We start from the raw sequence: 18,328 nt of genomic DNA on the forward strand, positions 1-18,328 counted from the left end.
GCAACTTTTCAGTCTCTTTCGGGGTTACTTTATAAATTTCTCTTTACACACCTTTCTGTGGCTGAAAGGATGGTTATTAGTTTTCATCTCTGCCTTTGCTGTTATCCTCACTGTGGGGAGCCAGTGGAGTTGAAGTGCGAATGGAGCTTTTAGAAATCTGGGTACAGAAAGGAAGGCCCAGAGAATACCCCAATCTAGAGAGAAGCTACAAGAGGCTGACCAGCAAAGAGGGCCATTAGGTAGGTTAAACAGGTCAAACCTGAAGCAAGACCCTCCTGTAGGCCCCAAGTACTTTCCCCTGAAATACATGCTTTCCCCTTTATTTCTCAATTCTATCAGCTAGACATACACACACATGGTTAAGAGTGGGTCACCAGTCATTCATACTTTAGGACAAAATGGGTCAATTACTCTGAGATGAGCTGTATCAAGGAAATAAACATTTTATTTAAAGGAAAACAAGGGTGGGTAATTTCAAAGCATAGAGCAATTTGGGGCAGCATGACTGGACACCCAAGGGCTTGAAGGAAGGATGGTGCTGAGCCTGAGGGTGGAAAAGAGAGGGAAGGAGGGCATTCCAAGACAAACTCTTTTTAAATAAGACTGAGTGATAGAGTTAGTCTCTAACCCAGGAAAGGGGAAGAAATTTCCTTTCATGTTGATCTTGAATCACAGGGTCTTTTACCTGTAGGACCCAGAAATTGAGTCAAAACAATATTATATTATAATTGTGGATTACATAAATTTTTGTGGGCTAGACTGGGTACCTAGTCATCATTTATAACACCAATGGGGGAATGAATTGAAAAATCCAAGAAGTTGTTTCACTTCCAAAGTTTCAGGACTTAAGTTTATACAAATTCAGGGATAACTCCAATTATTTTGCATTAACTTACTTCATATAAGCATTACTTATGAATGAATGCAGTAGCACAACATGCCAACATATTTAGAAAAAATATGAAAATAAACATTCAAAGAGAAATTGCAAATCACAATACTATTATTTATCTTTCAAAATGGTTGCAAAAAATACTTGGGGGAAGAAATAAGTATTAATTATTATGTCAATTGCTAGTTAACATTACTAGAATTCTTATTGTCACCAATTATTAGTTACCATTAATTGCTAATGTTAACTAATAATACACAATATATGAGTATGTAGTCAACATCACTTTTGCAATAGAAATATGCTGTCTTAGTACCTAAGTGTTCTAACAAATGTGTGTGCCTACTAAGTGCGAAACAGTGTTAATATCTTTTACTCATTTGATTATGAACGAGACAAAAAAATAAGCAAGAAACAAAACAGAGCCAAATTGTTATGATGTTTGTAATACTGCAAACATTTTTTACTGTATTTACTCTATACAAGCCTAATAAATACAGAAGTGGTTATGACTAAATGGATTTGTATTGCCTGCAAGCTCTTACAAGTAGGAGAATAAAATATGTTCATGGCAGCAAGCTCACTAACCCATACTTTGGGATGTTTTTACGCTTGAAAGAAGAAATGTTCAGAATGGAACAAGACACCAGCATGTTGGATAATCTAGCCTATATTTGGCTTTGGCAGTTCTTTAAACCCAGGAATATACCTGCAGACCAATTCAGTGTACTAAGAACCAAGGTTAAAGTTTTCACACACATCACAACAATGACAAATTATGAAACGAATTTTGCACATAAATGATAAACTGTACACACCATTGTAACAAGGGTACAGTAGAGCTGGCAGACTGATCAGAAGTGACTTCCCACAATGTTGTATTATGAGAAATACATACTCCACACATAGGACACTACTTTGATGTGATTACAGAAAAATAGAGTTAAAAAAAAAGCTCATGTTCAAATCACAAACAGAGCCAAAGCTCATTTTAGGTCAAGCTACACAAAAGAGGCTGATCTTATATATATTAAAACAAAAACAAAAACAAAAAACTTGGCAAACTTGACATTCTCCCCTTTATTTCTGTTTCCAGGTTTACTTTTTAAAATGTGGAATGAAATACAAGCACTTTTATTTGGTTAAACAATATAATTACAAGAACAAGGTACAAAATAAACAATGTTAATGTCCTTCTTCCTTCTACAGAGCTGCACAACATCAGGCTTCTTCTTCTTCATCACTGTCTTTCATTGTAATGCCCTGAAGTCCTCCTCCTTCTGAAACAGAGGCTGTAGCCTCCTCTACTGTTAACCGTCTGTGCACAGTATCATAGGTCTTACTGTTCAGTGTGCCTTCCAACACACCCTGCAATCGGAAGTCTCTATAGGTTTTCTGGAGGAGGAAGAGAGAAATTGCTTAGAAAACTTATGGATTATATGTGTGCAGGTATATATGGATGTCTATATGTATATAAACTCAATTGGCATTTCAAATATGATCTTGGATAATCCACTAAAGGCTTTAGATTGTCAATCACCTTACTGGTATATTTCTGGGAAGAAAATGAAATCAGAGACTGGGTAGAGCTATTCAAACTAGACTCACTCTATTAGATCAAAAGCTTGTAACTATCAAATGATAAGTGAGCTTTTCTCCAAAGTATTACTGATTACAGAATTCACTATTTGGATAACTTGTAACAAAGATAAAACAATATGTACTTATGTATATTTTTAATATGAAAATATTCTTACTATTCCAATTGAGGAGCCTTTCCTTTAATACTTAAGAATACATTACAATATATAAAATGCATTAGCGTTTTGGGGAGGTGTGTGAAAGGAAATTAATCCTATCATTAGTAAAAGAAGTTTGCATTTTCAGCACTTGCGAATGTAACACTGAGTGAAATTTTGTGTATACCTAAATGTCTATGAATTCTGCTCTTTCCTTTTGAAATTCCCTTGGAATGTGAATTGTCAAATTCTGGCATAAAGCTTTCATGGATGGGCTAATAAAACATGTATTTACATTTTCTGTGAAACAGTAAATTATAATTTGGTGTGTTATATGTAAAAAATAGAAGACCATGTTATTGTTGCTACAGTGATTCTTAAGGACAACAACAGAACTCTGGGTTATATGGCACTTAAGATATGTAATCTGCAAACCTTCCCTTAATTTCACTTTTCCCCTTAAGTGTGATTTTCTTCATAGATGATTTTCCTATGACTAAACTAGACTGGTATTTTATTGTCAATTTTAAAGTTGTAGAAAAGAAATCTAGAATTAGTTCAATGAGGAAACAAAGAATAAATGAAGATTTCCATTCTGTAGAGGCACTTCTAAGGTCATTTTTAAAGCTAAATCTCTTTAAATATATTTTTACTGTCCTATGTTACCTTTAGAATATTAAGCAGTCAGATTTCAACTAACTGGCCCAAAGGTATCTGTATATATCAATGTGCCACTGATTGTTATTGGCCTTCTTTTTTTTTTTTGGTTTGCCCTTAATAGATGAAAACAGTCCAATAAAAAGAAAGGAATGTTGTACTTGATGGCCTAATATTACAACTCCAGTATCTGGAAATTAACATTAAAGGATGTTTGATTTCGCTCAACACAGAAGGAACATATCATATTATTCAGATGGTTGAGCAAAAGGAGTTTATTCACATGATGTGAATGACATGTTAATCCCTAAGATGGTAGTTTAAATTTATGATCACTTGTATTAGAACTCATGAAGTAACTCTGAAAGGTAAATTTTGTCTAGAGAATCCGGTAACTGATACACATGGCATTATAACCATAGATCTCTGTGTCAAAGCCTATAAGTGTCTAATAGTTGGATTTAAAATATATCAAGCACACAAAATATTCATCCACAGATGACCTATCTGATATAAAGCATTAATGCTCCACTGATAATTACATACCTACTTTGTTATTTTATTAGAATGGTTTTCCTTAGACTTAGCTTAATTATCAATAAGTTGGCCAGGACAAATTTGTATTGTGGACTTGCAGTCCTGAAAGGCTTTCTAATTTATATGTAATTAAGACTCTACTTCCTTATTTTATTAGCAAGCAATAGCAGTTAAGGGCAGGTACCCTTGTAATCTCCCTCCCGTTCTGGAATTCATAAAATGTTATTGACACTTTGACATCCTCTGTGGCTCCCAATGAAGGTCTGCATGGCTCTTATTTAAGATAAGTGTCTGCCAGAGGGTGCTGCTCACTTGTCTCCTTTTCTCCTAGGAAAAGAGGCTGCTGATTATGTTAACTGCTTTTAAATGTCACATGGCCACTAGGGAGAACACAAATCCACCATTTTGATTATTTGAGAATTCTATCCCCCGCCCACCCAAGTAAATCATTCAGATGTTAAAACTTTGCAAATAGTTTCTTGGTCCTAAATATTTTGTGAAAATCTTACTAGAATTTGTTTTCTTTTTCTTCTTCTTCTTTTTTTAAGTGAGCCACATGAATAAAGCAATTAATGTCTACATATTTTTGTGGGACAAAGTTGGCTATCATATACATCTAGATAATGTCTGGGTCTCCATGGACGTAGAAGAATGACAATGCTGGTGAGTAGTAAGGACTAAATTCCCAAGATGGAGTAGCTGGGCTCCAGGGTAGAATGCACTACTCTGCTATAACATGCAGGCCAAGTCTAAGTGATTTGGATGGGAAGAACACCAGTCAGGGGCCTTAACAATTCTATACATGTGCTATTTAATAACTCCTTAAATTCACTGGAAAATGATCATTATAAACATAACCATCTAGGTCCTGAAGAGTGATGAATCTACGTATGAAATTTGTTAAAGTCTGTTTATATTCAAAGTAAGAGAAAACAATTAAAAATTAAATTATTAATTCATCCTGATTTTATTGTAAAAATAATTATTTTTAATAATTAAATAAAGGCATATTACTTGATTAAATATATCAGCCCAAGAAAGCCTTGGTTGAGCCTGTTTTTGAAAAACAAAACATGAAGAGTCAAACATATTCATGAAATTTAGTTTCATATTTATCAGTCTTGACTATTGGTAGCTATAATGAGGAATATGTTAAAGTTAAGATAAATTGATTGGCTTAGAGTACAATGGAAATGTCATCATAAAATTCATAAAATTGTTAATTGTTATTTTCTGTTAATATATTCACTGGTGCTTGATTTTTAACTGTAATGATGTGTGAATACGAGAAAAGAAATTATTTTGAAAGAAACAAATGATGGGCTAATTGAAAAGATTAAGAAAAAGTTAAGCTTAAAGAAAATAAAGATTTTTTATTCTAAAAACAAAGTAAAGAGCTTAATCTATCAACTAATACTAATCGGCTGAATATATAATTTCTGACATCCTAAACCCATTAGACATCAGCTTAAAAATATGGCTGATCTTAAGGGAAACCAGCTAATCCCAACACTGTAGACTGCAACCTTAACATGTATATTTGTAGAAGGTAAACGCTGATTATCCTGATTCTCTTTCATGGAAGACAAACTTCATTTGAAAGCTCTCCAAGTCACATTTATAGAATCAAGGAAGAAACAATAAAGAAATTAAGGCAAATGTGACTGCATCTCAGTGTCCTTTCAGTTTCTTTGTAAAATAAGTAACACCTAGTAAAAAGTGTTCTGGATTAAAGGTATTTTTACATTAAAATGTAATGTGTTTGAAAGCATCTAAAATTTGTGGGTGGCTACATTTTACTTGTTATTTTTGACTAATCATGATTGCTATTACTGTGCCATTATATATCTGGTTCTATGTTTCAGATTTGCCCACGTCTTACTTTGGAACAGAACTTTCCTATCTGTGGGTCTTTTTTTTTAAATCTTCACGTGAGGACACTTTTTTGCGTTTATCTTCAGCTAGAGCGGGAGGGAGAAAGAGAGAGAAACATCGCTGTGAGAGAGATACATCGAGTGGCTGCTACCCACATGACCTCAACCGGAGCCGGGGACAAACTGCAACTGAGGCACATGCCCTTAGTGGGAACCGAACCCGGGACTCTCTGGTCCACAGGCCGACGTTCTGACCGCTGAGCCAAACCGGCCAGGGCTGTGGATCTTTCCAATCTATGATAACCTGTGTGTCTATGGCAAAAATGATCTGTATTTTATTTAGACTGCAGGAACCAAGAGAATGATGGAAAATAATGTGGCAAAATCTTCATTTAATGATATAACAGTACTCTTAAACTTTAACAACTATCAGAATCATCTGGAGGGCTTGTTAATATATAGATTGTGGGGCTCCTCTCACAGAATTTCTGATAAAGTAAGTCTGGGGTTAGACAACTTGTCCAACACATATAGCAAGTTCCCAGGTGATATTGATAATGCTAGATCAGGAATGACACTTTGAGAATCAATGTGTACATGTGTATGTGTGTGCGTGCATATATACACATATATAGGCACATATACATAAAATATGTACTAATTATGTGTGTGTGTATATTTATATATACATACCAATTTGATAAATGGTACTAAAATGGAAGTAAAGTTTCTACTCACTAAATATAACATGTATGTTATTATCTTTTCCCTTCAAGAGCAAAAGTCAAAATGGCCTTGCTGAACTGATAGGACATCATTAGTTTTGGATGGTCCCCAGCACTGAAGTTGATTATGTCTCACATAAGGAAGGGGCATGCTTCCAAAAAGAATTCTGGCAGTGACAATGTATTATTTTTGTATCAGGATATAACAAAATAATAGAGATTCTCCTTATCCTATTGACATGTACAATTCAAAACCCCTCATAATGATATATGATCCTATCAAATATGGAGGAAATGTATTATCAGGAAACATTTCTATACTGAAGAAAATACAAAATTATTGTGGACCTGCTACCATAGGTAAATGTGCTAGGGACACATTTAAGATACATTATCTTAAAATATGATTACTTGATAACAAAATATTTTTTACTTATTTCAGCAAAAAATGTTTATATTTATTTAGTAATCTAATTTAAAATGAAAATAAACAGCAGCATATCATTGCTAAAAGAGATGTTTAAAAAGTACATACATCCATTCGGTTATATTAAATAAGATGTTTTATTTGTATGTCAATATCTTGCCATTACTCATAGCTTGCTGGGCAAGTCACATCTAAATACATTTACCTTCACAATCTTGATGAGCGTCTTCAGTTGGTAAATATGAAGCTGAAGGTCTAATCTATCAGCCAACCACACACAGATGACTTTCATGGAACTACTGTACCATTGCTGGAAAGAGGGATGGGGGCAGAGGGGAGGAGAAGAGAAAAGGAAAAAAAGAAAAAAGAAAACCTCTGCAGTATTCATTTAACAGATTCGGTAATGAGGGGTAATGAAACACTCTGAAATGACCACAGATCAGCACTTGAAGTCAATAATGCTATAATTTCCTGTTAACAGAATTGTATGTTTTGCTAGAATATCTGCTAAGTTGACCCAGCCTGTTCTTTCCATGAATTAACATTACAGTCTTTCAGCTGTAACATGTTCATGGGAAACAGTGTTTTCGCACTTGCTGCCTAGCGTCCTGCTTTGTAATTTGTAGGTAACAATGGGTACTAAACACAGGTTATGGGACTGAACAGACCGCCAAATAACAGGAAAAAAACAGGTAAATTATTTTCAAAAGAAAATTTGCCATCAAGCTGTATGTTATGTAAAAATCCAAGAATAGGTATATTATGCCATAATACATGTAGTCAATGCCTAGAACTAACATTTTAAAGGAGCAATGGCAAAAACATCTACAGCTTACTAAACAGTAATCCTCAATCACACAGGTATCTACTATCATTTGTTAAGTATTTGCCCATGTCTTTTAAAACCACCTAAAATAAAAATCTGATATCTTAGGCAGGAACATCATCAGGATGTAATTCTTGTGTCTTATACGAATCACAAAATAGATGTCAGTTGACCAAATTATGAAAGGAAAGGATCTGTTTTATTTTGCAAGTGGTTTTGGATGGTTCATTTTTCTCCATTATAACTCTCTTAAAGGGAAAACTGAAATTCTTCTTTAATGTAATTTCCTGTTCATACATAATGTCGGCGAGTAGAGCAAATGGAGGAATTTTGTTCCCGTTTTCCAAAAAAGGCGATCTGCCTTTAGTGGTGACATTTTAGGAGATTTAATCACCACTATGTACCAGAGCTTGGTTTAGGTGATACGGTACGAATAATCGTGTGCACAGTCATAGATAACCGTGAAAAATATCCAAGTCCATCCAGCACTCAGGAAATAGCACAAGTTTTTGAAAGAGAACACGTTTTGTGCCTTGTTTGTACATACAAACATAGTGACACTACAAATCACATGTATGTATATGTTTTTAGGTATGTGAACATTGAAAAACATTTTAAAATATTTTTCATTACATACTAAAACAGTAAATTCAACTTCTAAGAGACATCTCAAGGAATACAAATAAGTCTGAAATTCATCTGGACGTGTAGTAACATTTTCCTAATAAAATTTAGTATAAAAATGTATCTTAAGCATAAATTAAAAATGAACTAATTTCTTATTCATCAGACTATTTCCATTAATGTGTTAGTACACTGAACATACATATATAAATGAGATAAGCTAAGTAAAATGAGGAAATGATTTACTGAATACTATGATATTAAATGGATGAATGAGCATATCAAGTTTTAAAAATGTGGGGTAGACTATGATTTAAAAAAATATGTTATTCATGTATCTGATTTTTCTCTTTCCTAATAATTACTTTGTTAATTTTTAGGACATATAAAGGTATCAGAAGCAAGTTTTATAAAATGAGATAAATTCCTAAACTCTTAAAAAAATGAACTGCTAATGAATTAAGCACTTCAACTGACATTAAATCTCAAAATCTTTTATAATCACTTTATTTCTGATATCATTTAAATTCTGTACTTCCTTATTTCAAATTATTGATAGCCTCAACTTATTGAGTTCTATTTTAATACAGGTAACCAAACACTCAGAGGTATTAGTGATATTGAATATGAATATACTGAATTAAGACCCTCACTCTTACATGACTCTCCACATAATTTGAAAGGTAAAATATAGTCATGATGGTTATGATTCTTAAATTATAGTCTTTCTGCAGGAGATAATACATTTTTTCTTTTCTTGGGAGAGATAAAATATGATAAATTATACAAAGTCTAGCATAACATACTAGTTAATCTGACTGTAAATTTACTATAAAAATGGTAAGTTGTATAAATTTGAGGGAAATAAAAATATTTTCTTAAATTGCTCCATATGTATTAAAAAAAAATCCTTACATGATATAAAGTTAATTTAACTTCATTTTTTTCCATTACATATGAATAATACTTATGATTATGTGGTAATAAAAAAGACATCTAATGTAACAGAAATTTATTATTAATATGGCAATTTCTTTAATACAAAATTCCAGAATTATAATGTTAGAAAAAAACAATTTTGGAATAGAATGATCCAAAGTTAACTTAAAAAATAAAGAAAAAGGAGAACTATTGTTAAGTAGAATGCTACTTTACTATAACCTTACTTTAAAGGCAAATAAATTATTCTATAAGGAGAATTCTATAAGAAAAATTATTTTATAAGAGTACATATTTTTTTGGTTCCCATGTCAAAGCAGTTTGAAGAACTTCAGCTAAGTCCAGCAAATATGAGAAAGCAGTAGCTTAGCTCAGAGTTTGTGTTGCTACTAAGAATAAACTAACAAAAATACCTTCCAGGGAGGGGGGTGGGTAGAGGTGGAAGAGGGCATGTTGAGGATAATTTATGACAGAAAGAATAAAATAAAATACAAAATGTTTTAAAAATTACCCCCACTCGAACTGCTGCTTTCTTGTATACAGTGAAACACACACACACACACACACACACACCCCAAACAAATAAGTAAACAAACAAATCTCTGGTACTCTTCTATTTCTGGAGCTGGAGTTAATATTTATTTTTCTCTTTTGGGTGTTGAAGTATGGTAAGTGTCATATTTTCATCTCGAGAAAAAAGTCAAACGTAGCTTGGCTTCTGTCTCTTCCCCCCACCAAATGAAACTAACCTCCTGAAACAAAGAAAATAAATAAATACACTTTTGAAAAGGATGAATGTGCAGTAAAGTCTGAATGTTAGAAAATGTCTTTTCATTTTGGAAACCTCATGTTTTAAAGAGAGCTTGGTTGACTATTCGCTTTTCCCTTCAGGGGCTGACAAGGAAGGGTGCTCCGGCTCGCACTGGAGTCAGGGGTGTGGCATTATTGCTTTATTCTTTGCTTTGGAATAAAGCAGTAAGTGTATATTCTACTTTTTTTTTCTACACCAATCCATGACAGCAGCCTACCGCTTTAACAAAAAAATCGGGTGTTTTTTTCTTTTTGTGGTTCATTCAACTCCTGTAAGGGCATGTATTACTCACTTCATTTTCTTGAGATATCTCTTTTAAAGCAAAAATAAAAGAAAAGGAAAGGCTAGGGTTGACTCTGTGAGACCCCTGTATTTATTCACACTTATTGTGCATGACTGTAGACTGGTAAATCATATTAGCGGCCCGTCTCCCCATCAAGCTGCTACTTGCTTTCCAGCCCTGGGAAGGTTCAACAAATCAACAGGAGCACGGAAAACAGAACATCAGTCTAATCTAGTGTTTAAGGTGAAGTTTTCAAACCCAATCTAAGAAGATCTTTAGAGCAAGCAACAAGCTGAAGGGCTCAGAAGGTGGTATTGACAATGAAAGAGTGTTGAAATATTGAGAAGCGCAGCACTTGTGCATTTTTAATAACAAGAGGGTCAACAAGGACACAGCTCCCTCAGTGCCAGGAGCTGCCACTGACTATGGAAATTGCCACACCAGGGCTATAAACGCTTGCAGTTCATCAGCTTTCTTAAACAGTTCATCAGCTTTCTTAAACACCCTGAACCCCCCCTCAGTGGACCTTTAGTCTTGAATTAACAAACCAAAGCAATGAAAGAGGGTGCAGTCTGAATGGCTGGCATTGATCCCCAACTGTGTCAGCACTGCTACAGGCCCTGAAAAACTCTCTCCATTGTCAATAGAAATTGACAAACCTCCTTTCCTAAATAGTGCAGCTGAGCCGGGCGGGATCCTCGCAGCTGTAAAGGCTCTGCTCTTGGGGCCGGGGAGCACTAACAATGGAACAAGCATGAGCTCTTTGTCAGCCCCAGACTCAGCAATTTTCTAACAAGGATTAAAGTTGTTTCTCTGCACCACTGGTGAAAAGAGATTTAGCAACATACCGTGCTTTCTTCATGTAAGTTAAAGAGAAGTAGTTAAGGAATTTCATTATTCTGTTGACTAGTGGAAATACAAAACAAATATATTAAATATGCACAAGTTCCTTTTCTGCTAATTTATAACATTTCGAGGATGATTCAATTAAATATAATGCTTATTGCCTGGAAACAAGCACTTCACATTTATTTTGGAAGTTTTATTTTTAAAAAGTCCAGCTGTTTGCCACCTGGAATGAGGTCTCAATACATACTAATGCACAATGCCTTTAGACCCTCTGTGGCTGATATTCCTAAATCTGAATCACAAGACCACATAGGGGTTATATATCACGGCTGCTTCAAGCACATTATTTCTGTCAGAATGTGGCTTCTGGTGATGATGGCAAGGTAAAAATAGCTGTTTTTCTAGGGAACAAATCTGTGACATTTTCTGCTTAAGTGTTTAGCTTTTTATTGATTATGAATTGGTACAACTAGTTGATATATTTTCATTCTTCTCCAGCTATGCTCGTCTCAATAGGTGAACAACAGAAAAAAGAAAAAAAAAAAACAACCTAACACTTTTAGCGCACTAAGATATGGAATGGCTAAATGTTCCCAGTATGCATGTATTTCTTCATTTATTTCAAGAGAAGCTGTTTCCCAGGCACTAAGGCACTGTGTTGACATCTCATCTAGACAGTCTCAGCTTAGAACATAGGAACCTTTTTAATGCAAAGTTGAACTGAATAAAAATAATAATTTTGAAATGATAAAGGTTTTGATAAATTTAATAAATGTAAACCATCCATCAGGACCACTTGTTAGCTTTACAGAGCAATAAAATACTTAGAAACGTTAGTGCCCAACAGTTTCCCCACTATATTAAAAAGCAAATAGAAATGCTTCATTATACACTGAATAGTCCTTCTGTCAATAGTATACCTATTTAGTATAACTAAATTTGTGGCCACTCACTTCCTATTTCTAAATATTAAAATGCACATTTTATATTAATGACACATTTGATACACTAATACCAACATTTCCTCCCTCTGTTCAAGGCATTCCACTAAAATGATCATATTTAATTTCACAAAACAGACCCCAAAACATAGGAATTTTGAAAGTTTTAAGTGTGAATTTTTTGTTGACTTGGAATAAGCGTAAGAGCTATATTTAAGGAAAATTGAAACCAGTCTTTTATGGTAAAAAATACAGGACGTGCTCCACCAAACCTACACTTATCAGCGTTCCCAGAGAGACCAGAGATGGTCATGAGGGAAGACAGACTTGCGTCTCCGGTGGAGCTGAGGGCTGGCTGCCTCCACAGCAGAGCAGAGCGTCGCATGGAGGCTGAGAGGCAAGTGGTGCGGCCCCTTCGTGCTCCGCTCTGCTTGACTGGGCCTGCAGCTTGCTCTCTCTATGCCTCACCTGTAATGTAAGACAGGTTTTATGAATCTAGCTTTAAAATAGTAAGATCCTGATAATCTCCAGAAATACTGTGAGGTTATAACTGACTATTAGAATCAAGGGCATAATTAGAAACAATATTGCTTGTGAGTCTGGTAAAAATGAAGTGAAGGGAAAAGCCAAATTGTCATACTTTTTCTTTTCACATATGGCTTAAATATAGCAGCTTTGTTCTTCCAAAAACACAAGTCTGGAGTTCCAGAATTTCTATTACCAGTTATTTTGCTTGTTTTTAACTCATTATGGCCTTTTAATGAAGTAATGACATATGAAAATTAAACAAAGTGTAATGAGGAATGAATGAGATTGATAAAGAACTGTAAGATAGTTATTCTTATTACTATTATCTTTATGAATTTCTTTTTTTTGTTTTTTTTTGTTTTGTTTTGTTTTGTTTTGGTATGTGCCCCTAGCAGGATCCAAACCTGGGACTCTTTGGTCCACAGGCCGACGCTCTAACCACTGAGCCTAGCCGGCCAGGGCATCTTTATGAATTTTGATTATAGAAACACCTGATATATTTTTCTTAATCTTCCATGGGTAGTTCAAGTGTATCAATTAAAATTTCATTTAGCCCTGGCCAGTTTGGCTCAGTGGTTAAAGCGTCGGCCTGCGGACCGGAGAGTCCCGGGTTCGGTTCCCGCTAAGGGCACGTGCCTCGGTTGCAGTTTGTCCCCGGCCCTGGTTGGGGTTGTTTGGGTGGCAACCAGTCAATGCCTCTCTCTCACATCAATATTTCTCTCTCTCTTCCCCACTATCTCCTTCCTGCTCTATCTGAAGATAAGTGCAAAAAAAAAAAAAATGTCCTTGGGTGAGGATAAAAAAAAATAATAAAATTTTATTTAATTCTTACAACCTTGATGAATGGCTATTATTATCTCCATTCTGTACATGAAAACTGAACTTACAGGAAGAAAACTGAGTTTAGAGTAAGCAATTTATCCAACTTCATACAAGTTTAAGTGGCAGGATTAAGATTTTTATCTTATATCTAAACTCCAGAGTTTGCTCATGACTGCTAGGTTATTCCATTTCTTTCTAGAAAGCAGTCTGTTCTGTCAATAAAGCTCTGATTCTTTAAGGGTAGTTTGATGCTTCTAGTAGACAACTAAGAAACACCTCTATCATTTCTGGTGGTTCCTACTGGTCAGCCTAACACAGGAGTATAAAGTAATACAGGATATACCTGTTGTGTCAAAGAAGCCCATCACATATTTTACAGGTTAATGCAATCTGCATTTCCAAAGATATTTGTACACCCGATAATGTAACACATAATGTTATTTATTTATTTATTTATTTATTTATTTATTTATTTATTTATTTTAATCCTCACCCGAGGACATTTTTCCATTTTTTGTTCAGGTAGAGTGGGAGGGAGAGAGAGGAACAGAGAGAGAGAGAAACATCGATGTGAAAGGAACACATCGAGTGGCTGCCACCCGCACGACCAACCAGGGCCGGGGACAAACTGCAACCGAGGTACGTGCCCTTAGAGTGGGAGGGAGAGAGAGGAACAGAGAGAGAGAGAAACATCGATGTGAAAGGAACACATCGAGTGGCTGCCACCCGCACGACCAACCAGGGCCGGGGACAAACTGCAACCGAGGTACGTGCCCTTAGTGGGAACCAAACCGCCAGACCGCAGGCTGACGCTCTAACCGCTGAGCCAAACCAGCCAGGGCTAAATAAATTATTTAAAGAACCACACTCCCTGTTAAGATAACCAACTAAATGGTTCTCGAACTCCTCATCTCCCACATGTCCCCTTAAGACACTGTAAAGTGCCATATACCCAAATGCTTAGGAATACCAGAAAGGGTATTCCCTTTTTTTCCCCCTTTGACAAAACAAGGCAATGTGGACAAAGGTCCTGGGTTCATTCATAAGGGGACTAAATCTATATTCGTAGCTTTCTTTTTTAAAAACACAGAACATATATTTTTTCCTTACATGTCCAATATCCTCATATTCAGGGTGATTTTTATTTTTTAAAACTCTACCAGGAAGTCTGTAAAGGAGAGTTAATGAGCACCATGACATCTGTTAAGAAAGAGAAAATGTAAAAAGAAATTAAAAGGGAAGTCTGGCATACAGTAGCTACCTAACAAATGCTTGTTAAATGCTGAAAAACCTTCCTACTCTTGAAGTTCAATACTTCCCCCCCATACCTTGTCTTTAAAAAAATGTTTCAATGTAATAACCAAGGTATTTCCAGATGAATTTGATCCTTTTCAGTTACAAAACAGAGTTAAGTTACAGAAAAGGTTAAGTTCCATAATTTGGGAATCTCACAAGCTCTTTCCACTCATTATTATGTCGTTAATCTAAAATGTCCTCACAACAATGTTATTACATTAGCCTACCTTTCCCCACACTACAGAGAGGACTAAAATCAATGCTGTTCTTATTATCCATCATCATTAAGTAGGGAAGTACTTCTGTATATTTATTCTGTGGTTCTTTTCCTGGTGCTAAAAAGACTAGTGATTATAAAGTGAAAATTTCAGATAATCAGTTGTTACGAAATGATGAAATACATACTAGTTTGATGAATCTTTTGACTAAAATGAACTTGGGGTCAATCTACTTATACCGGTGTAGTACCAGTTTGGGGCACGGACATAGTCTATAAATAGTTCCTTTGGGCACCATGCCCTTACCGTATGGTTGAATGACTCATTTTGAATACTACAGATAACATTTTGGTCAATACTGCATTTAAATCAATAATGTAGGATATCTGGGTAAAAATAAATTAGACTCCAGGAACTGTAACTGAAGGGCACAAGTTTGTTTTGAGAAAACATCTAGGTCTAGAATTAGCTATTAGCAGGCCTTTTAGTTCAGTCTTCTTATAAAAATCAGGGAACAGCTTGGCTGGTGTGTTTAGTGGTTAGAGCTTCGGCCTGAGTACCGAAGGGTCTCGGCTTTGATTCTTGGTCAAGGGCATGTACCTGGGTTGCAGGTTCGATCCCCTACCCTGGTCAAGTGTGTGGGAGGCAACTAGTCATTGTGTCTCTCTCTCACATCAATGTTTCTCTACCTCTCACCACCCCCCCGCCACTCCCCCGCTCCCTTCCACTCCCTCTAAAAATCAATGGAAAAAATATCCTAGGGTGAGGATTAAAAAAAAAGGAAACAATAATTCCAAAATTAGTTTTCGAGAGTGCTGTAAAGACTGGAGTAAATAGCTACCTGCCTGCCTCCTACTCAGCACACTCCCATGAGAACAATTTTCAGCAAACTGAATTACCTGCTGCTCTGCTCAATGCTGGGTTTCTGGGCCAATACCTCTGTCTTGACGTTTATCCCTGAGTATGTTTCCCTGGCCAGATCCACATCGACCTTTAAGACTCAGTTCAACCATTATTTCTGCTATGAAGCCAATACTATATCTTACTAGGTAGAATTAGCTGTGTCCGTATTTTCTGCTCCTAGAACTCCATACAGGTGTCTATAAAAGCAATGCACAATATACTGTATGTCTGACTCAATGGGCTGTTAGTATCCCCAAGGCAGCAATGATTTTTATTTTTATTGATATCCAGCCCTTACGAGAACGTCAGGCACACAGAATGCACTGCATATTTACTGGAAGACTGTATTGTTTTAAATATTTGGAACTATAAAGTGCTATATATATAACAGTGACAGGGGAACTTTTCAAGAATATCAGAGCCAGATTAATGTTTGGCTTACATCATATTTCATTAATAGAAAAGTAATATAATAGATGTCAAAATTGTAGAAAGCACCAAAAATTAAAAAAAACAAAAACAATTTTGACTAAAGAAATTTAACACAGGGCTAAAACAACTTTAAAGGTGACAGTCATTTAGGTGATGAATTGAATAAAGGAGAAAAATACTATAAACTAATAGCCCCCCATGTCTATGCCCATATACGAGTGTTGCCATATATACACTTCCACACAACAGTATGATGACACTACTGCTCAGATGCAGATGTGCTCAGCTCTTGGACAGAGCCTCCAGAGTGTGTCACACAGGTAGGGAGCTGCTGCTCCAGCAGGTGCTCAGGGTACTGGCACCTATTCCCGGGATCTCTCTGAGGCTCTGGGGTACATCTGGAGTACAGCTGGCTGTGCTGCCTGTGCATTTTTGCCTCTAGCTGACATGTCCTGGTGCCTTCTATACTTGTTGGCTTTGTGAGATGTTCTGTAAAAAGGGCAGAAGATATCATCGTGGTGGCATGGTTGACTTCAGTCTGAGGGAACATTAGAGCTCTCCTGGGAGCCGGTGGGAGCCTGTTTTTTGAGCAAAGAACCCTTGAAGGGCAGAGAGGGGAGGGTGTGCCCTTATCTCACAGTCATGGTACTTGATTTTAAAAACACTGGAGCAAGGTACAAATTTTGTGTTGGCCTTAACTTTTGGCAAGTTTCTAATCATTCACTTGCAAGAGAGAGAAATAAACTAACAAATTTCATAAGTCATCACAACAATCTATTTTGAAAGGGCAGCAACGTTTAGTTCTCCATAGTACACCCATTTGGAAAAAATCTGTTAACATCTACTTTCTAGATAAAACATTTTAATGTACAAATTAACAACTTTTTCAAAAAACTTATCTGATCATAAGAATGTAAACTCCCCTAGGGCAGAGACTTAGTCTATCTTGTTTCACATTTTATTCTCAATGGCCTTTAGAAAATGTCCAATAAATGCTGTCTGGATGAATAAATGATTAATAAGAGGGGTTGCAATTTCTTATTCTAATTAGAATCCTACTGAGTCAATGTAACAGTGATATCCAGCTGTGTGGGGCAATACCAATGCCTAACCTTTCCATCCCAATATCTACCGCCATGCCTTACACATAGTATTTGAATGGTGAATTGGATTTGTTTTCTAGAGACTTATGCATTCAAAACATCAACTGAATAAACATTCCACATTAATAAATATATCCATTGTAAATGTATAAGATAAGCAATTACTGAGGGGAAAGTCAGGAAAAAGAGATGTGGATAATACATGAACCCACATTTATGAGGTTCAGTAGAGCAACAGTATGGGGCAGTTATGCCTAAACAGTGATATGGCTAGAACAAATCTTGTTCAGCCACATTCAAATGCTGCATCCTATTCCTGACTCTAAACCCTGAGCGGGACAGAGGACACTTTGAGAAGTTTCAAAGAACAGCCACAAAGATTATCAAACGGCTAGAAAGGAGCCTATGAAGAGAAGTTAAACAGATAGGGATTCTTTTTCCTGAAGTAGACAAGTATGGCAGGTGTCTTAATAACTGTCTTCCTATATAGGAAAGATTAGTCCCTAGAGCAGCAATTCTCAACCTGTGGGTCGTGACCCCTTTGGGGGCTGAACGACCCTTTCACAGGGGTCGCCTAAGACCATCGGAAAACACATATTTCCGAAGGTCTTAGGAACCAAGACACCGCTCCTCTATCCGTCTCTAGGCGGGTCCTCCCACATGCAGATACGACCACATACAACATGAGTATTAAAGGGCCGTGGCATTAGGGAGGTTGAGAACCACTGCCCTAGAGGATGCTGGCTAGCCACTTTTTGTTCTCCACAAAGAGAGGAAAAGGGGAAATGGGTTTAAAAAATAGCATAAAGAATTTAGGTGAGGCAGAAGTTAGAACTTTCTTTATTTTGAACAAAATATTTTGCCCAAATTAAGGCAGCAACATTTATTTGGTCACTTATGTA

The 18,328-nt window shown here is 35.9% G+C and overlaps 1 protein-coding gene across 16 annotated transcripts in view; it reads right to left on the reverse strand.

Annotated features, from left to right (window-relative positions):
• Positions 1-1,362: 1,362 nt before the first annotated feature.
• The window catches only part of CADPS2 (calcium dependent secretion activator 2), a 592,189-nt gene continuing 575,223 nt past the window's right edge, over positions 1,363-18,328 (reverse strand). For 11 of the 16 annotated variants that reach the window (XM_036246238.1, XM_036246228.1, XM_036246234.1 and 8 more), the window contains 2 exons: positions 7,057-7,161; positions 1,991-2,287 (listed from right to left, as the gene is read on the reverse strand). In XM_036246238.1, the coding sequence (XP_036102131.1) occupies positions 2,114-2,287; positions 7,057-7,161 (279 nt within the window). In that variant the 3' untranslated portion in view covers positions 1,991-2,113. Of the gene's footprint in view, positions 2,288-7,056; positions 7,162-18,328 lie in introns of all 16 variants that reach the window. The other 5 variants (XM_036246226.1, XM_036246225.1, XM_036246224.1 and 2 more) reach the window with 3 other exon arrangements.

The sequence above is a fragment of the Molossus molossus genome, unplaced genomic scaffold (assembly GCF_014108415.1).
Source record: "Molossus molossus isolate mMolMol1 unplaced genomic scaffold, mMolMol1.p scaffold_m16_p_7, whole genome shotgun sequence".
In the NCBI taxonomy this organism is placed as follows: Eukaryota; Metazoa; Chordata; class Mammalia; order Chiroptera; family Molossidae; genus Molossus; species Molossus molossus.